Here is a 19669-nt window from a genome sequence, read left to right as displayed (position 1 = left end):
AAAATTTATTACTAATAATAATACTAAGAAAAAATCCTAATATTTATTAAGTCGATATTTTCATGGATGGGCTTTTTACATAACACTTTAACTAAATATTCATATTTGATGTTAAGAAATATCAAACTAAGTAGATTTATCATAATTATTATTAATATATGAATATATTTTAATAAATGTTTTAAAATATTGTTTAACACCTCAAGTTGACTATGCTTAATAAATTTTGTTAAGCTGTATTTTTTTTATAGCAAATAGATTCATGTTGGTATCTAAGCTCCTTAATATGCCCGTAATATATTATAGTTGCTTACCCTGAAATTGTGGTTTTGTTTTGTGGTGGATATTCTATTTACCAAACACCACGTGTGTGTGAATATATATATACATATATATATATATATATATATATATATATATATATATATATATTTTCAAAGCATTGATACATGAAATAAAGTGAAACCTGAATTTCTACCTCTATGTAGACAAAGACATGAGAGACAAAGACAATTTGTTCTAAAAAGTACAAAATCAAATTATATTTATTTACTACTTGCTATACTTTTTTTCTTACACTAATTTTACTGTGATTATGACCTTTAGTGGTTTACACACAGGTTAAATCCATGATTTTTAAATAATACCGTTTAAAAAAATATAAATCTAAAAAGATTTAAAAATAAAAAATTATATGTATTAGTTAGCTTAAGCAGAGGAATTAGAGAGTCATAGTTAAAAAGAATAACCGTAAAGTTACTTATTTTATTAAATACATTTTATTTATTGTTAAAAAATAAAATTATGTAATTAAATGTTATTATAAAGGTAGTTAAAAGGATATATCCTCTTTTTATTAAACATAAAATTATTAACTAAAAATGACAATAAGATATTATAAAAAAATATTTAATGATAGGATTCGTACATATTATTTATTTTTAAAGATAATTACTAAAACGTAAATTATGTGTTTATTTATGATTAATCTTAACATTTAATTCATATAAGTTATTAGAAGGTATCATGAATATAAAAAATCAAAATGAGTAATCAATTAAACCAAATATTATTGTACAAGTCAAATGAGTTTTTTTAAATTATATTTAATTAACTAATATTTTTTAGTAAGTCAATTTTATTATTTGACTTTTAAATTTCTCCTTCTTTTAAATTAACTAATATTTTTTAGTAAGTCATTTTATAATCTAATTTTTTATTTTTTATTTTCGGGTTTTGTGTTATTTTTTTCAAAAAAATTTCATCATTTTATAATTTTTTTTGTTCCATTATTAGTTGAGTTATACAATTTTATTTAAGTAAATTTAATAACATAACTTTTAGAAAGAAATGTTCAACTACTTGAATGAATATTTTAATGTAACAATTTTGCCTTTAATTTTAACAAGTAATTATTTTAAAAATTTCTCCAAAATTATTGACACGGTATGGTATATATAGTTTTTATTTATTTTTTCTTTTTCTTTTTCTATCTCTTTCTCTTTCCACCTAAATTCTCCCTCTCTCTCTCTCTCTTTCCTGGCTTTGTCTTGATTCCGATGCGAATGGTAATTGCACAAACCCCAACGCTCCTTTCCTCTCCATCCTCCTAGATCGAGTCAGGTTCTTTGCGTGTTTCATTTTCATTCCTTTTTCTTTCTTCCAATTTTGATTTTGCAGTTATCCATTTTCAGATACAATAAAATTGTTTTATTTATCAACTTTCCCATCTATTACCCGTTGAATTTTATGATTGATTTGTGTTTGTTACAAATTCTCCATCATCTGCGAACCATGATTTTAGGGTTTTCAAGGATTTTGAGCTTGATTAGTGGATTTGCCGGTGATCGGTGGGAGGATTTTGTGTTGGAGAGAAATGGGATTCTATTAATTTCGGTTCTATTTTGTTGGTGTTGAATTTGAATTGGAAGGGAAGTCGCTTTTGAAGTTTGGGTATTGATAACTCCCTAGGAAAAGTTTGAAATTCGCACTTGCCTTGACTCTGCGTTCATTTAGTGCTTGCAGTTGCAAATTTGAATATTACCTTTTTTCCTTTTGGTTGTGTAAATTCCCTAGCCGGGAAATGGGTTGTGGATTGCCTTCACTGGGTTCAGGGTTTTCTATTATGCATCCTTTTTTGTTTTTTTTAGCTGATGACTTTGTTAATTCTTTCTCTTTTAGGGTATCCTATTTTATCCGGAGACCTGACATGGTAAAAGCTGTAGCAGAATGATGGTGTTCTTTTAAGCTGATTTATTGACTTTGCCCTCTGGTTCCATTTGATTTTGAACCATTTTTATGATGGGCAAAGGATTCTCTATAATAATTACAGTCAGATGAAAATTCAGATAATTTTTGTGGGCAAAGAGGCTGAAGTTATTATTAGTAATGGCTTTGAGGGTTATAGCAGTTTCGGCGGTTTCTACATTTCTAAGCTTTGTGGGTCTTCAGTTCTGCACAGACTTGTCTTTGGATAAACTTAGATCAGATGGACTAATAGGCTGGAATTTAATTCACTTGGACGATGCCAGCCAAGACATTGAGTTGCCCTCGGGTTTGTACACCACCATAGGGCTACTGCTGAATTGCATGATCAATTTATTTGTCCTTCTTAATCTTTGTATCAAGGTGAGTTTGTTATATTGAGTGTTGGTTACTAAGAATTCATGTATTATGCCAATGTATGATGTTGGTTTGTGGTGGCCTGTATGTTCAGCCTGGGCTGAGGTTGTGTATAATAATATCATTCAATATATCTGCGTGCTTAACTTTATGTCAAGAGTCTCACTTGCCTCGTTACAAACTAAAGATAGAGGGAGAGATAAGTAGCTCTGGTGTAGAATGACCAGGTGCATCGGTGTAATTTTCTTGTGGCGTTTTTCCTATTTTGCCCTAGTGAGTTGATGCAAGAATAATCTAATATAGTTTCTGGAAAAAATTGGCATGTTATCATTAATCTGTTCACTGCCAGAGATTTGGGACACACTTTCTTCATTAGAGAAGGGTATCAGTTTACACATTGTTTAGTTTTTCTTCTTTTTCTTCCATTTTTTACTTTCTTAGCAATCTTGCAGGCTAAGGTGCCCATGGTTTTTGTCCATGATAGGATAAATCTTGTTAATATTGTATATCAGTTAATATACTTATTACTGTTAATGAGCCCTCTTATCACTTGCAGGCTGTGTTTTTCTCAGAGTTATATGCTTCTGAAACTCGTAAACTGATTGAGCGTCTAGTTAATTATGTCATTTACAAGGTTAGTGCTTTTTTGTTTCACTGGTTTATCAAACATGTCATTGTGACTTTATTCTGATTATTGTTGACAATTTATATTGCTAAATTATATGTTTTTTTTTTTAAATCACTTAATAGAGTATATTGTGTCTGATGTATAGATGGGACCTACGAGCCTCACTTTTCTCATGTCTCCCATTCTTCTGTTATGTTGAATGCAGAACTTTTTGTGGTCTGGTGTTGGAATGGCTCCTAAGATGTGTGTTTAAGCAGGATTTAATCACCTAATTTACATGATCAATTTCCAGTGTTTCTTATATATCTAAATTGTGGATGGAGTCTCTGGATAAACAAATAATAATGTGACATGTCTAACCATAAGTGGCAGTGAATAGGTTCTATGATGTTTTTCTTTTACTAGCCAGTTTGATTTGCTAGGATGCCAAGGGAAACATCTTTATGATTATCATTATCATTATTATTTGAACTATCCACTTTCATTTTTTTTATTTTTTGAAAACATTGTGTAATTGAGAAGTTTATTGGCATTAAGAACTCTGTCATTGATGAACTGTGTAATGTTTATCGGTCATGAATTGACACTACTTAGTTGTTATTTATATTCAATGATGGATGGACAGGGAACATTTCTACCACTGATTGTGCCACCAACAATTTACCAAGCAGGTCTTTGGTCAACTTGGTTGACTGTGCTTTGCTCACTGAAGGTAGATATTACTCTAAAAAGAACAAATAGAGACAATTCTGTTTAGATTTGATATGTAAAAACAAAGAAAGTGTTTAGTAACTTGTTCTGATATGCTCAACATATTGCATAGATGTTTCAAGCTTTAGCTAGAGATCGTTTGGAACGGCTGAATGCATCTCCATCTGCTACACCCTGGACGTATCTTCGTGTATATTCGGCATTATTATTTGTTTTCATGGCTGATGTTCTCTGGTACTAAATTCTCTGTTTTTCTGTAGCAATATTGTTCATATTATTGCCATTGCAATTACCATTATTAAGATACTTGATATTCTTCTATTCCCTACTTGGGGATGGCTTTTGTCCTGGACACAATGCTTCCAATGAGATTCATATCCTGCTCTGTACATAAAATCTGCTAATATGCATCTCAGTTTGATAATTAAGCCACTCAGTTATCAATAGTGGCCAATAGTGCAGCTGTTGTTCCATAATGGAGCATGGTGACTGCTGGCCACTACAAGGAAACTTGTAGCATCACATTTTTCCTATGCACAAATAGCAGCCAGAACGGGAGTCAAATTGTGGAGGATAGTGATGTGCTGCAATTCCCTATTGCATTTTTTGGACAAACCTTGATAGTCGATACACATTTTGGCCAAGCTCACAAAATTTAATCCTGATCCATCCCTTTTCTGGCTAAGACTCCTTGTTCTGCACAATAGCTCCCTTTCCATCTTTCTGCCTTCTTTTTTCTGTTTCCTCTTTTATTGTTGTCTTATCTTTTATGTAACTATCTTCCTTTTAATTTATTTTATGTCTTCGTATCCTTTTTGCTCTATGATCTATCTATCTTGTAATATAAGTTCAAACACAGCCAGCTTTTATTTTATATTTCTATTTTCTTAGCTTGTTTGCTGTTCAACATAAAACATTTAAGCAACCTATTGTTTGAAAAAGATATGCCATATTATCTCTTTGTTTTTGGGAACTGACTTTATTTTCCCTTTACAACTGTAGACTCTCTTTTGCCATTAAAAGAACATGAGTGATAATGAGCTGGAGTCTTTCTTAGTTTCTGTTACCTAACTATGGCATATGTGTGACATGGTTGTATTTATCTGTGTTGTGTAGCGTATTCTTCACACTACATAGTACTAAAAATCCGCAAATTGTTCTGTTGCATCCCTGTTTTTTCTTTTTCTTCTTAGAAATTCGATTATCTTCCTTTCTTTATTTCAATTGACTTCATTCTTTAGCTTAAAAAGACTTTTGATCATTAATTATAAACCTAACATTAGTTTTGGATTTGTTATAATTGTTTATCTTGTATCCAATTCTCCGTATACAGCTATCCCAGTCGTGGTTAAGAGTTGGCTACTCTGTGCTGCTATCTGGGATTAATAACCAAATCCTAGTGGTTAATTAGGCTCTTCTTTGTTTAACCTCATTTGATGAACTAGCTTCAGTTGATACTCTACCCATTTGGCATCTATCTGAAAGGTGTTTTTTTTTAATCTAATTCATAATTTCAAACGTTGCTTGTAAATGAGTCATGACAATCACCAACTATAGTTTCTAAAGTGTTTTTTTGGGAGCTAAGGGTGTAGAATTTACGCTTTTCCTTTTTGAATTTATAGTATGAGCAATGTACATTGAATCTGATTATATTGAATTTCATGACAGCTGAAACAATTTTTGTTATTATTGTAATTTGATAGCTTTGACATGCTTCTGACAACTTCTGTATGCTCGTAGGATAAGGCTTTGTCTGACAATATATAGAACACATGGGTCCTCTATGTATCTGCTATTATTCTTTGAGCCTTTCAGTATTGCTTTTGAGACCCTACAGGTATTTAGACTGCTGAGATACATTTTTATCACCTGTTTAGGTTCCAGTGGGGAAGTGATGCCTGGTTTAATCTTTTCTGTAATATAAATTGTAGGCTATTTTGGTACATGGCTTTCAGTTGCTTGACATATGGCTGCATCATTCAGCTTGCAATAGGGATTTCCGATCACCTAAACTGCTTGACACATTAACTGCAGGTAGTTCGGATAAAAGTCTGTTTTTTAAGCATTTAATAAGTCAATTATATGACTGGGTATTAAGAAAAAAATTTTCCTCTGGATGTTCTCTTTACTTTGTTGGTTTCCAATTCTAATATTTTTTTTTTATCTTTTTGAAATATAAGTCTGTTATTTGAAATAATCACTAATTTTCTTTGGTTTGTCTGCATGAATATGTACAGCTTGGTTTCTTAAGACAAATATTTTCTCTTTTTGTTTGGAGGAACTTAATTCTAGCTTTCCTGATTGAGTGGTTTGACTGCAGGTTCATTGTTGGAATGGAAGGGAATTCTTATTCGTAACTTGGGGTTTTTCCTAGACATGGCTACATTTTTCATGGCACTTGGCCATTACTTGTATATATGGAGGCTTCATGGCATGGCTTTCCATCTTGTAGATGCAGTGCTATTTCTAAATATACGTGTAGTTACTTCCTTCTTAATTCTTTGTGAATTTTACTGTCCACAGAAATTTAACTGACATTTGTTTATTAAGTACTTGTAATCATTGGTGCTGTTTTGAGCAGGCATTACTTAGTGCAATAGTTAATCGCATAAAAGGCTTTATCAAACTAAGGATAGCTCTAGGAACACTTCATGCAGCTCTTCCTGATGCAACAACAGAGGAGCTAAGAGCGTATGATGATGAATGTGCTATTTGTAGAGTATGCTAGATTTCTGAACTCTTTCTTTGTGATTAATCTTGGTATTATTAGATGTATTTTTGAGTAATATTATGGATGTGTTTATGACAGGAACCAATGGCTAAGGCTAAAAAGCTAAACTGCAATCATCTCTTCCATCTTGCATGTTTAAGATCTTGGTATGGTTGTTTTTATGGACATCTCTATCTTTTTCTCTTTGGGTTAATTTTTGTGAGGGGCTATTGGTTGCTTTACTGATTTCAGGTTGGATCAAGGCCTGACTGAGATGTATACTTGTCCAACTTGTCGAAAGCCACTTTTTGAGGGAGTGCCTGAAAATGAAGCAAGCTCTGACACAGGGACTATGTCTAGTGATGAACAGCTTGCACGCCAAATTAGTGCTGGATTAGACCGGCCAAACAATGCTAGACATGCCATGCCTACCGGATTGTATCCAAATCAGACACTAAACACTCCTGAAGGTGTTACTTGGAGGTTTAATCTTCATACTCAATGCTACATGACCTTCTGTCTCTCTTTTGAATTTAAAATTTATTTATCTGTTAATTTTTTATTTTGAAAAGTTATTAAACACAACTGAGGTGATATAAAATCTACCAAGCACAAGTGCCTAACAAATAATAAAAGGAAAGAAATCAACTCAACAGAATTCCCTAATCACTCAGTAGAATTCAATCAAGAAGCACCTGGAAACCTTGAGGAAGCCAATAAAACTGTTCTTTCAATAAAAGGAGCCTGATAGGAATCTCTGATGGAGACCTATGATCTATGTTTGCTTCAACCATAAACACCACAACCCTGAAAAGGAGGACACTGCAGCATGCCCTTTTGTTCCTTTTTGCTACTAAAACCTGACAAAAGGCATTGAAAGTGATTGCAGAGTCTGGTGAGACCCAAGGCAAGAAAAAGAATTCCAAGGTGGCAATTCTGATGTTGCCTGGTCACCTCTCAGCATGGTATAAAATGACTGGCTAGCTTTGGAAGTACGTGGTATGGGTATCAGGAGATGTAACTGTTTAGGCCTATTTGTCTTTAAAAGATATTTATAGGGGAGAACAAGTTTTTCGTTCACTGACTTTACCGTTGGAAAGAGATTTGGAAGAGAAATATATTATCACTTGGGTTTCAAATCAAATTCTGTAGAAAGCCAAGCATCGGATTGTATTAGCTCTCCAAATGATGCTTTTTTCTTTTAATGTATAGTAGCTTAAATTTTTTGTATTAAGAAACCGAATCCATCTATTTGAGAAACAAAATATGATCAAGAATCAAAACTAAAGGATACCGACTCTAAAATAAATTATCTCAATAACTGATGTAAGGAAATATTACCCAACTTTCTCATATTTGATTTATTATAAGAAAAGAATGGTTGATTAGCACTTTTATCTCTACTTTATATTGACATACTTAGTAGTTGTCTGCTGCAGTCAAAATATATAGATTTGTTATCTTCCATGGATTGATGCATTTTATTTTACTGATTTTACTTTTTCTTATCTAGGGGTGCAGGGCTGGACTCAGGTTGGTTGCATTCTTGGCCAAATCAAGGTGTTGATGGAGCCGGTCCGTCTACTGCTATGAGAACAGTTGGATTGGGAAGAGTTCAAATGATGATGAGGCATCTTGCATCTGTTGGAGAAACCTATGCTCAGACTGCCTTTGAAGATTCTTCTTGGAACCTTTGGCCCATTAATCCCTCTCAGGCTTCTGCGAGTGCTTCAACCATTCCTCCCCCTAATGGAAGATCATTAGGACGAACTGGTAGTTTACATTTAAGGACTGCTTCACAGCCTCCAAATGATAATGTGGCTAATATGCTTGCCATGGCTGAGACTGTTCGGGAGGTTCTACCTCATATTCCAGATGACATGATATTCCAGGTGTGTTTGAGATTATTTGCAGCATGATATTTATAATTATTTCAGTTTGTTCAGAATAGTTTTGTCTGAGCATCTAATAATAAGCATGCTGATGCTTGATGACCGACAAAAGCAGTTTAGATTGTCTACTTTAATATGCTGTTATAGTAACTACTCAGATAGATGCCCCGTCTGCTTAGAAGTGAACTTAAAGTGGTCTGTTATTCTTGATTCTGCACTTCGTGTTTATTCAATGCCACCACAGTATATGATATTTGAAAATGATAGATTTGACAAAGCAGTATTATCTGTAATACACTGTCATTTGCATTTTGACTTGTGCAATACATGGATAACAATGTACTGATGGGTTAATCAAACTCTGAATGTGATATCATGTTATAAAATGGTAGATAGAATTTGTTTGGGCTAACTTTGTGACAGGAAAAATTTAAACAGAAGTATCTGAATTCACTCCCTCCTCTTCTTTTTTTCCCCTTCTGCCAGAGTCATGGCATATACACAAAAATCTTCCTTGAATCTTCCGTTCAACCTCGTCCTTCTAGCATAAGTGAGACGTTAATCTACTGCCTTCTCTTTATTTGTTCGCGGATTGGCTCTAGTAATAGGAGGATATCTGTATTGTCACAAATCCATGACATGTACTCAATTATGGCTATAGCAGGCAACTAAAGAAATTGTCTAGGTAGTATACCCTTAAACTTTCATTGTGAATGAAATAATAGCACTGGATGGACACGTGTGATTGCTTTTACGAGCAAACATGTTATCATCAGAGTTCATTCTCAACTTTTCAAGGCAAGAGTAAAGTAAAAAATGATGTTGAAAATTTTCATCATCTTGGATTGCCACCTCTATTTTCTCTTGGATAATAGACATTGGATAAAGCGTTTGTTAGTGTAAGTGTTATACTGTAATCAAGCCAAAAAAAATTATTATGATTTTTAAGGTAGTTTTTCTTACAAAGTGGTTTAGTCTAATTTAATCATATAAAATTGGCTTATAAGGTCAAAATTGTCCTCACCTTTTATAGTCTTTGGTTGATGAGACTTTAGCTTTTTACAGTTATTATTAAAGTCAACAAATTTACATATAGAGAATGCAAAATTTTACACCAAGTGCTCAATTATTTAATCAAAGTTTCAAGGGTTTATTTTTCAAATATAATAGTTGATGGGGATGTACTTGGATGCAATATAAATTGTTTCTACAATATCACTGCATGTATTATCTATTTTTCTCTCTTTAAGGTTTTATTTTCCAAATATGACAGTTAAGGGGTTTTACTTGTTATTTTGGGTCCTTTATTTGATTGTGTAGATTGGTTGCTTTATGTAACGTGTATTAAAATCCAAAGCATTTGACATTGCTTGCAGGACTTGCAAAGAACAAATTCTGTTATGGTTACTGTGAATAATCTTCTTCAAATGTGATTTACTAAGGTATTATTTTACACCTCAAGGAATATTATGAAGAATGAAGGATGTAGAGGCACTACGTTTTATGTCCCTTGAAAAGGCATAGGCTTCATTTTATGTATATAGAGTCAGCACATTCAATCTGTTGTACTGAAGAAAGATAGCAGAAAATATATAGGCATTTTCTTTCTCTTTCTCTCTCTTCTACTTGAATCAGTAGTAAAATAAATGTGGGGTATGTTCCCAAAGCTGGGCAAGTTCCTATCTGTCATTGTTCCGTTTGAATTGTAATTTTGAATATGTTGCTACCTCCAAAATTATCTTGTAATTTTCTTTCCACTCCCCACTCCATTTTGTGGGGTTGGCAGAGAGAGACAGGGATAATATACATATCAATTATCTTAAACTCACTCAATATTGGTCAGGCAACATATCTAATTCCAATCTCTTATAAACTATATTTAATTAAGGAGTGGTACCAGCACATTTTCGAATACATTTTCTCAAACCCCAATTAATAGTGGATAATATTTATTCATTTTGCAAATTAGGGGACACTCATTATATAATATTCTCTCGGTTCTACTTTCATGGATGTTCTTGAAAATTTATTCTAAATTAGTTTTTTGTTTTCAAAACAAATAGTGCATTCAATGTTATATTTTATAGGATTACTTAAAAATTACTTTATGCGTTACAGTTACTAGGAGTAACATGAATGAAAAAGTTTATTTATTTCATTTTTAAGTGTTTATGTTGTCCAAACATAATTAAAATTTAATACATATATAGTTCAGTACTTTTAGAAAACTCGTTTAACATCATATTATCCATTAAAAAATCTCGTGAAATAGTAGTCAACAATAATTTGGAAAATAATTTATTTTAAGAGAATTGTGAAGTAGAAAAAAGAAATGAATCTTAGAAAAGACTGCAACCCAGAAACAAAGTATGGTAAACATTTTATATTTAATTGTCTTTTGTAATATTTACATAATTCTCATGGATTTACCTTTCCACTTGAGACTAAAAGTATTGAAAAATTCACAACTACAAAAGAAAACAAGGAGAACATAAAAAGGAGATAAGAAGATAAAATATATGTTCATAGAAATTAATTTGTCAATTACATGTATATTGTTTGTAAATTCTATCCAGTAATAAGATTAATAAAAAATTCTTAATTCTCATATCAATATCTATTATTAACATTATAAAAGAAAAACTCTTAGAAAGATAAAAAAAAATATACTTCACATGATCTAGACATGATACAAAATGCAATTGTCTATAAAAGAATGTAATAGTTCGTTAAAAGTAAAGAATAATTAAGTTATCTAATGTACACACACACACACATATATATATATATATATATATATATATATATATATATATATATATATATATATAATTGGTATATGATTGTGTTACGCATAAGTGTTTCATAAACATAAAAGTACAGTACAATATTACAATCATGCTGTCTTCTGTTGTTAAAAGGCAAAGAATCAGGTAAACACTTACTTGTCCCAAAAATTCTTTCAAATAATTATGTCCCCCAAGCTAGAGTCAAGATTTGAATAAAACATACAAATGATACAAGTTAAAAGTGGCAAAATGCCAAACAGTTTCTACTTTGCACTGGAAAAATTATCATCCATGAATCATGCATGGTAGCATTTGGGTTGGCAAAATTGTAGCTAATTGCAATCCAATCCACATTCCTCTAGAATTGGCCCACTTGACTTGGGTAAAAATGGATCAATTTTCACCCACAAGACAGAAAAGAAAGTGGCAAGAAGGATTGCCCAAACAATAACAATGGTAGGAGTCCTGTTATGCCTACCTACCATGCCTTTTAGGAATGGATACAAGTGAAGAATCACCCAAAAAGAAAACAAGAGTTTACCAAGTAGAGGCCCCCAAGCCTCAAACCCAATGTTTATTGCATTTGAGACTCCAGCAACCACAGCAATTATGTTCAGTATCAGCAACGTTGTTGGTATGATCAGTAAAGTGGTCCAATTCAAAGCAAACATGTCAGAATGCTCCTTCTCATCATCTTCCCTTGATGTCACTATGAAGTTTGTATTTACACCTGCCAACACCTTAAACATCCCCAGGAACACTGCAACAAAATGTGCTGACACACCTCCAATCACCCAAAATTGCTCATTTCTCCACCACTCATCAATTGTGACACCACTCCATTTCATCTCTAACAGACTTGTGGTGAAAATGCAGAAGAAAAGAGACACAAACCACATGCCAGCTGTGTTGCTGAGCTGCAATGCCAACAATAATATTGATAATAAGATAATGCAGATTTTATTTTGCAATATTATGGTAGTGATAAAAAGTGAACTTTAAACTTAACTCGGACCTATAAAACCGGTTTGTATTATGAAGTTTGCATCCACTTATATACTATAAATTTGTCTTATCTTTAATTAATGTTGGATCTCCAACACACCTCTCATCTCAAACGTGGAACTAAGTATTAATGGATGGTTTAATAGTGGTTTAACTATAGGCCTAAAAAACAACAAATTTCGTTAAGATAGACACTAATTTATGGCTTTGATATCATGTTAAGAAGTAGTTAACTTAATTTTACAAAACTGGTTTGTAAGGTAAGGTTTGCACACACTTATATACTATAAATTCGTCTTATCTCTAATCACCGTGGATCTTCAACAAGTAGAAACCAAGTCATCTTTCCCCATTTATTGCCCTTCTCTTTTCCCCCTCAATTTATAAGTATCTCTTTCCCTTTCCCCCTAAGGAAAAACCGATATATGAACCAAAAAACTAAAAACCAAGGGAGTATTACGTTCTAGCCATGCTTCTCTTTCTAATTGAAGGGATTTAGGAGGAATAGGAAATGGTATATAATGTGAATTTTAAGGATCAGAGTTTTTGACTTTCTGGTAGAACCTGAAGAGTGTGCACAAGCTTCAGAGTTTGAGACTGAGTATTAGGCTAATTCTAATTTCAGGATTTAGTCACACATAAAACTCTGTCTCTCTTCAAGGATGAATTATGTGGGAATCCAACTCAGATTATCTCTCACAAACTCATGTCAACTAAATTACACATGATGTTGAGAAGGTAACATTTGGTTTGATTAAATATTATCAAATAGATTACACACGTTCCTATTTGAAGAGTTTATTGCACCAACCCATGTGTAACTAACTTCCTAATCAACTAACATTCATGTCCTTTATTTTCAATCAGAACATGAAATCAGAAAATTGAACAGCTCTTTTGGCTAAAAGTAAGCTTCATACCTCAGGAATGATAAATTTGCCAGTGAGCAAGCAAACAGCAGGTAGGGTACAATACACCACCAAAGGTATTGATGTCCATGGATATACTATTGCATTTATGTAAGAAATTCGTTGTAACCACTTTAATCCTCCTCCATATCCATACCAAAGAGGGCAATGTTTACTCATGAATATTTCCATTGATCCAAGTGCCCATTGAAAGACTTGTTGCAAACCACTAGAAAGGTTTCTTGGAGAAGATACTTTAAATCCTGGTCTTTGAGGAATACTATATATAGATCTCCATCCATGACAATGCATTTTAAAACCTGTTAATATGTCTTCTGTAACTGAACCATATATCCACCCAACCTGAGAAATTGAAACAATGGCTACAAGTTGCAACTTGAATAAGAAATTTTTGAACTGTTAAGACAACTTTTTTATCAGAAAGAAAAATAAGAAGAAAAAGTAAGCTTAACTTCTCCATAAGTTAAAATTATTGTTGAGAATCCAGGTATGAGTCTAAGTCTCATATTGAGTAAAAATGAGAATATTAAGCATCATATAAGGAAGAAGACCCATAAACTTGTTGTCTTTAGGTTTTTGGTTGGAAATAATGTCAATCTTTTATATAATTTAGACTCAAGTCATATTTATGTAATCTCTCCGTAATGAATTCTAAAAAAAAATGTATCAATGTAAAAGGACTAACCCTTAATTTTGTTCTATGGAGAAGTCCGTTTTTTTTCTTATTTTCTTTTCAAAAGTGCTTATGTAGAAGTTGGTCCAAGCACAACCTCCTTAGAAGATCACATTAGTGAAATGGTTGCGTTACCTCTTTTCCCCATTCTGTTTTCTCTTCATAGCCACAACTAATGACATGTATTGCTTCTGTAAGTTGAGAAGCAAGATTTCCATGTTTGAGTGTCTCACCATCCAACAGTTGAGTAGATGCAACAAAGATAGGAGATTGTCCAAATTTCTTGGCAAACTTTGGATTTGAAATCTGAGCTAATTTTTCATCTTCTGTGCCTACATTCAAGGTTTTACTTTTTTATATCAGACAATGATTTATAAAATCATTTGGTTCCTATTTCATAAGCTCCTTCACTGAACCTTATATTTTCTTCCAAAGAACAATTGAAAAGTAAAGTGTTCCTAAATTGGATATGCATTTCAGAATAATCATTGATATGCATGACAAGGCTTAAGAGAATTAAATATAATATGCTGCCAAATACTAACTGTGCAATGCTTATCTTCAGTACCATTTTCAATATGATTCAGAGAACCTTCAACTGCAGATGCTTCAGAATGTACTTTACTATGACTGTTTTCCAATATCTCAAACTTCAGTTTCTTGAACTTCTTCTTCTTGTTCCCCATGAAACAACATCCACAACAACACCACTTTGGCCAACAATTGCATGTCTTGGTTGGAGGCTTCTTGTTTCTTGGAGAATCAAAACCATAAAGTGCTTGCCTTCTAAAGACACATCCTGTTCCAACATATGTAGGTCCTTGTATACCATCCAAGCCTTTCATGTTAATCTAACAGAGAAGAGAAATAGTTTATTGTAAGTCCATTTACAAGTGAAATTAAGAGAAATAATTCAGTGTTTCTTAAGAGCATTCATACATCAAAGAATCCATTTGTTTGATTGGCATGTTGTTCAATACCATCAAATCTCTGTGAGAACTGCACATAGGAGACCCTTTTTCCTACTACTGGATCCATCATGAAACACATCGCCTCTCTTACAACCTTGCTATTGTTGATGTAATGATCATAGTCCAAGTTCAACACAAAAGGGGCATTGGAAAGTACTGCAGACACTCTAGCCTGTTTGATGGAATCATCAATGCAGAATTATATCAGATTTGCATTGATGTCAACTGAATAATTGCATAACATTGTAGAGCTTTATCAAGGTTCTTTTATCCTTCATTATTTTTTAGGTCGCTTACCAATGCATTTAATGCCCCTGCTTTTTTGTGGTGATTGAAATTTGGTCTTTTTTCTCTAGAAACATATACCAGGCGTGGCAATTCCTTGCCATCAATGTCATGTCCCCCAGTTTCTCCAAGAAAAACCTGAGAAAGAATTAGCGTTGACAATCACAAAGTTAATCATACAAAAATGGAAATATATGCATAAGAATTTAGTTTGTGTTCAATATATATATATATATATATATATATATATATATATATATATATATATAATATCTGATATCACTAATGAATCTTTTCAAAGAAAATATAACACCAATAAAACATGAGTCCAATCACATAAAGAATTCACACCATTTTTAATCCAAAACTTTAAAATAATGAGTTTATGCCTTTTCATTTTCATTTTTATTATACGATACTCAATTTTTTTATCTTTATTTAACGTGGAAATCCTTGAATTTTGAAACTATGTTTGTGTGTGCAGTGTTAGTGTTAAAAAGTTTCTACAATTAACCAGTCAGAAACTACTTTTAAAATAGCTATTCTGAAAATCAACTACTTACTATGAAAACAGTAATTAAATGACAGTGGCAAAATCCTTTACAAGATCAATACAGACTCGATTTACTCTTGAATTTTACTAACCTGTATCATTCCTGGATGATCACGAACATTATTTCCAGGCCATGGTGTTCCATCTTGCATTGTCCACCCTTCTTCTGGGACCTTCCTAGACTTTGCAACCAGAGAGTTAATTCGAACTCTAAACTCTTCATATTCTCTCTGTAATATAATGAAAATAACCAGTTATGATATAACATGAAGATTCATTGGATAAATTATCCAAGTCATGCTGACATTTCTACCTTCATTTCTCTTCTCTCTTTCACAAATGATGGATGCACCTTGTCATTTAGGTAGTTTATCTTCTCAGCAAAGTACCATTCAGGAGCTCTTGGCTCAATGCTAAACTTCTTACAAAAAGGAACCCATTTCTTTGCAAATTCACAAGTCTCAGATAAAGCCTCAAATGTTAGCATTGCTGCCCCATCATCAGATACATAACAGGACACCTTTTCAGCAGGGTAATCCATGGCTAAAATGGAAAGAACTGAGTTCGCAGTCACAAGAGGAGGCTCTTTTAGTGGATCCACTGTGATCACAAATATATCAATTGGAGAAAGTTGAGAAGCTTTCCCTTCCTTTTCATACCTACATGTACAAGTACATTAACTTCTGTCAATAAACATGCAATGAAACATCACATAAAATTATATACCAATGATTAATCATTCAGTAAAAGCTACAAACATTACATATGTGTGTGTATATATCTATATATATGGAAAAATATTTTGTAGATTACTTGCCTCAAGGAAAGCCTGTCCAGATAAGTTTCTCTCATGACTGGAAGCAACTTAGGAAACTGGTCTAGAATCCATGAAAGAGTGAACCAAATTTCACAAATTATTGACACCAGCCACAAAGCATAGGCATGTTCTACAGGGTTCACAACTCGGTAATGGAAGAAGAATCCAAGAACAACTAGCCTCATTAGTATTACCATTCGGTAAGGGTTAATTTGACTTGATGGAACAGACATCTTTCGTGATAATGGCTGTCTTCCTTCATCCATTCTGACCAACAAAAGAAACACATAATTTGATCATAATATATAATTTTGTGTGCGTATGTGTGTATCTTTGGTAGAAAGTTAAATGCTATTAAATTTAGAGACAATAAGTCATCAAAATGGATAGAATTCCTCAACTATGTACTAATAAGCCTGTTACCTGTTGAGAGGTTCTATCTTAGATGAACTAAACTGAAGAACGAATCACAAAAATTGAACTGAAAATGGAAGTAGTCAATATATATGCATACATATATATATATATATATATATATATATATATATATATATATATATATATATATATATATATATATATATATATATATATATATATATATGCACACTATTATCTGTGAGAAGTTCTATCACTTTTGTGCTTGAGAGTAGGAAAGGTATAAAAAGGTCTCTGGAAGTGCAACCTAGTTGGAAATTCAAACATTCTGTGACTTTAAGTGAAAAGAGTAACATGATTTTAAGAATAATTAAATTTAAGGACTACAGTGATAATGGAGAGTCTTATTTTGATTTTTCTTACTTCTAAATGCTGCAACAATGTCTTGTACTTGGAGGAATGAAAAAACTGGTTTACTCTTATTTCAGTGCTGAAGGAACTCTGGAAGAACACTTACATAAGGAATTCAGTGTCATCATCATCATCTACAAGGTTGTTTGAATCTTCCTTGTTGTCGTTTTCTTTTCTCACATTACCAAGTTTCATTTGTCTTTGCTTCCATGTCTCCATTCTTTCCTTCCATGCAACACTTCCATAGCCATAAGCAGCAAGGTCCTTGGAAGGATCCATGGATCTTGTTTGCAATGGAACCATCTCTTTGCTCAATGTGGTTGAACTTGAAGGAACCAAAGCATGATTTTCTTCAGAAAATTCTTCGTCCTGTTCCTTAAAAAGCACGTTGCATGCATGCAAAAGATGTAAAAGTAAAACTTTTTAGAACAAATAATCTCTGCTTATATGTTTTGTTATGACAGAGATTGAAATTATTAGTATTACTTTTATGTAAGTGTTTGTATGGCTAAGGTATACACATTAACAATAAAATGTTTAATAATATTTGGTGAATTTTGTTAATAGCAAAATTATTTGTGAATAAATTATCTGAAAATGAAATTATATCGATAATGTAAACGTAGATTGTCAGCATATTTTCACTGAATATACATAAAAAATTAATCTCATACAGTATATCCTATATTATTAATATAATTACATGTACTATCATTTTAAGTTTTGTTAAAAAAATTATACGTAATTATGACAGTCTTCACTCTAGTATGAATTTGTTAAATGTGATTATATTTTTACAACTAGTTATGGTATACTTAATATATTCCTCACCACATTAATATTAGTTTAAATATATATGATTAATTATTATCCCAAATGTATATTAGATCGAATCAAGCGTTTCTAAAACATATAGATTCCATAAATTATTACAATTTTTTTCTATTTTAAAAAATTAGTCTTAAAAATATATATATCTGGATTGATTTGTATTATGAAAAATCATAAAGAAAACTCAGTGTAATGAAACAAAAGAGTAGGCAATATAAAGAAATTAAATAGGAGAGAGACTTTAACATAATTTGATGTTCCTTGTTTCTATATTACATATGAAAGATGGCTATGGGAATATTTGGAAGAAAACTATATACCTCATGAGACATGGTGGTTTTCAAATCTTGTTGATTTCCTCCATTAAAATCTTGTTCATTCTCCAAGTCATCAACATCATCCTCTTCTTCTTCATCCCCCTCAACTCTTTCACACCCTGCAACACTCAACCCAGTAGAGAACATTGTTTAAATTTGGATTCTTTTTCTCTTTCGAACCTTCAAAATGCAGTTATATTTGTGTAAATGATTGTTGTTATACCTTTGAGACGCTTGAATCTTGTTTTGCATTGAGGGCATACTTGGTTTCCCTCCCTACGTTCATACTCATAACAGCTCTTACAAACAGGAAAAGCACACTCGTTGCAGGCCACAAAGAGCTCACCATCTGCATTAATCCCTATATCATCTCCACATAGTTCACATCTTTTACCATCTAATTCTTTCAACCTTCTTTCCTGCACCATACCACACCACATTTAAGACCATATGCATAATCGTATGTTATACAAGCAACTTCATCATACTGTATAATGTTGTATAAGAAATTAACTTACCAGTCCATTTTGACGTATGATGATGAATTCATTGCTGTTGTGGGAGCCTGCAACCAACCCCAAACTGATTTCCATTTACAGACAGTGGTCACAGTATAGAACAGTGCATGTTTCTTTTCATATATATGTTGAGATTAATCCCTTGCCTTTCAACTCAAGGAAGACACAAAATCCACTTTACTTGATTAAGAGAGAAAGCACCCTTTAGTTATTCCTTTTCAGCCAAAACAGACAAAAAAACTTACAAATATTATTCTTTTCTTCTCTTTTGTTTCACTCTCTTTTTCTCCGCCATCACCCTTCTTATCCTTTCTTTTTTCATCTATCATTCCGCCACCAAAACAAAAACAAAAACAAAATCAAAGGCTCTTTCACACGTCTCCTTCAATAGCTTGCCACCTTCATCAACGTGTCATTTTCTCTGTGTAATGGTTAACTAAGTTCAAGAGTTATAATCCATTGAGAAAAACAACAGAACTAATAGTACAGTCACACACATCTACATTCATATTCATATGACATACTTTATAAGTAAAATAACAAAAAAAAATTTGTAGTTTTTTTTTATAAAATTGAAAAGTAAAGAAAGATAATATTAAATGGATGTATAAAATTTGTGTATGTCAAAG

At 32.4% G+C, this 19669-nt stretch overlaps 2 protein-coding genes across 9 annotated transcripts; one reads left to right on the top strand and one right to left on the bottom strand.

Annotated features, from left to right (window-relative positions):
• The first annotated feature begins 1471 nt into the window (after positions 1-1471).
• LOC108334013 (E3 ubiquitin protein ligase RIN2) lies at positions 1472-10391 on the top strand. 6 transcript variants are annotated; one of them, XM_052870478.1, is made up of 14 exons: positions 1481-1568; positions 2182-2628; positions 3179-3256; positions 3876-3962; positions 4074-4195; positions 5702-5798; positions 5893-5995; positions 6282-6439; positions 6543-6680; positions 6771-6838; positions 6924-7154; positions 8185-8563; positions 9050-9113; positions 9940-10391. In XM_052870478.1, the coding sequence occupies exons 2-14, from the start codon at positions 2389-2391 to the stop codon at positions 9978-9980; spliced, it is 1806 nt and encodes a 601-aa protein (XP_052726438.1). In that variant the 5' UTR covers positions 1481-1568; positions 2182-2388; the 3' UTR covers positions 9981-10391. The 6 variants fall into 6 exon arrangements, with proteins under 6 accessions (XP_017425080.1, XP_052726438.1, XP_052726437.1 ...); XM_052870477.1 differs by having other exon boundaries at positions 1488-1618; XM_052870476.1 differs by having other exon boundaries at positions 1488-1623.
• A 1196-nt stretch (positions 10392-11587) lies between these two features.
• Positions 11588-19361, bottom strand: LOC108332501 (probable cellulose synthase A catalytic subunit 3 [UDP-forming]). Of its 3 annotated transcripts, none has more exons than XM_017567796.2 (13): positions 19041-19358; positions 18746-18941; positions 18526-18641; positions 17481-17749; positions 16586-16852; positions 16082-16427; positions 15861-15998; positions 15228-15353; positions 14899-15102; positions 14528-14810; positions 14095-14291; positions 13278-13628; positions 11588-12269 (listed from the first exon to the last, which is right to left on the bottom strand). In XM_017567796.2, the coding sequence occupies exons 1-13, from the start codon at positions 19113-19115 to the stop codon at positions 11685-11687; spliced, it is 3153 nt and encodes a 1050-aa protein (XP_017423285.1). In that variant the 5' UTR covers positions 19116-19358; the 3' UTR covers positions 11588-11684. The 3 variants fall into 3 exon arrangements, with proteins under 3 accessions (XP_017423285.1, XP_017423286.1, XP_052727107.1); XM_017567797.2 differs by having other exon boundaries at positions 17481-17743; XM_052871147.1 differs by lacking the exon at positions 11588-12269 and having other exon boundaries at positions 13444-13648; positions 19041-19361.
• Between the last annotated feature and the right edge of the window lie 308 nt (positions 19362-19669).

The sequence above is a fragment of the Vigna angularis genome, chromosome 11 (assembly GCF_016808095.1).
Source record: "Vigna angularis cultivar LongXiaoDou No.4 chromosome 11, ASM1680809v1, whole genome shotgun sequence".
Classification (NCBI taxonomy): domain Eukaryota; kingdom Viridiplantae; phylum Streptophyta; class Magnoliopsida; order Fabales; family Fabaceae; genus Vigna; species Vigna angularis.
This window is presented reverse-complemented; position numbering and strand designations above follow the sequence as displayed.

Coding starts and splice junctions, on each gene's coding strand:
- LOC108334013 (XM_052870478.1), top strand. CDS start 2,389: ATGGCTTTGAGGGTTATAGCAGTTTCGGCGGTTTCTACATTTCTAAGC. Junction 5,799..5,892: donor TTGCTTTTGAGACCCTACAG/GTATTTAGACTG, acceptor TATAAATTGTAG/GCTATTTTGGTACATGGCTT. Junction 6,839..6,923: donor CTTGCATGTTTAAGATCTTG/GTATGGTTGTTT, acceptor TACTGATTTCAG/GTTGGATCAAGGCCTGACTG.
- LOC108332501 (XM_017567796.2), bottom strand. CDS start 19,115: ATGGAAATCAGTTTGGGGTTGGTTGCAGGCTCCCACAACAGCAATGAA. Junction 16,853..17,480: donor GATGACACTGAATTCCTTAT/GTAAGTGTTCTT, acceptor TTTGTTGGTCAG/AATGGATGAAGGAAGACAGC. Junction 13,629..14,094: donor AAACAGAATGGGGAAAAGAG/GTAACGCAACCA, acceptor TCAATTTCTCAG/GTTGGGTGGATATATGGTTC.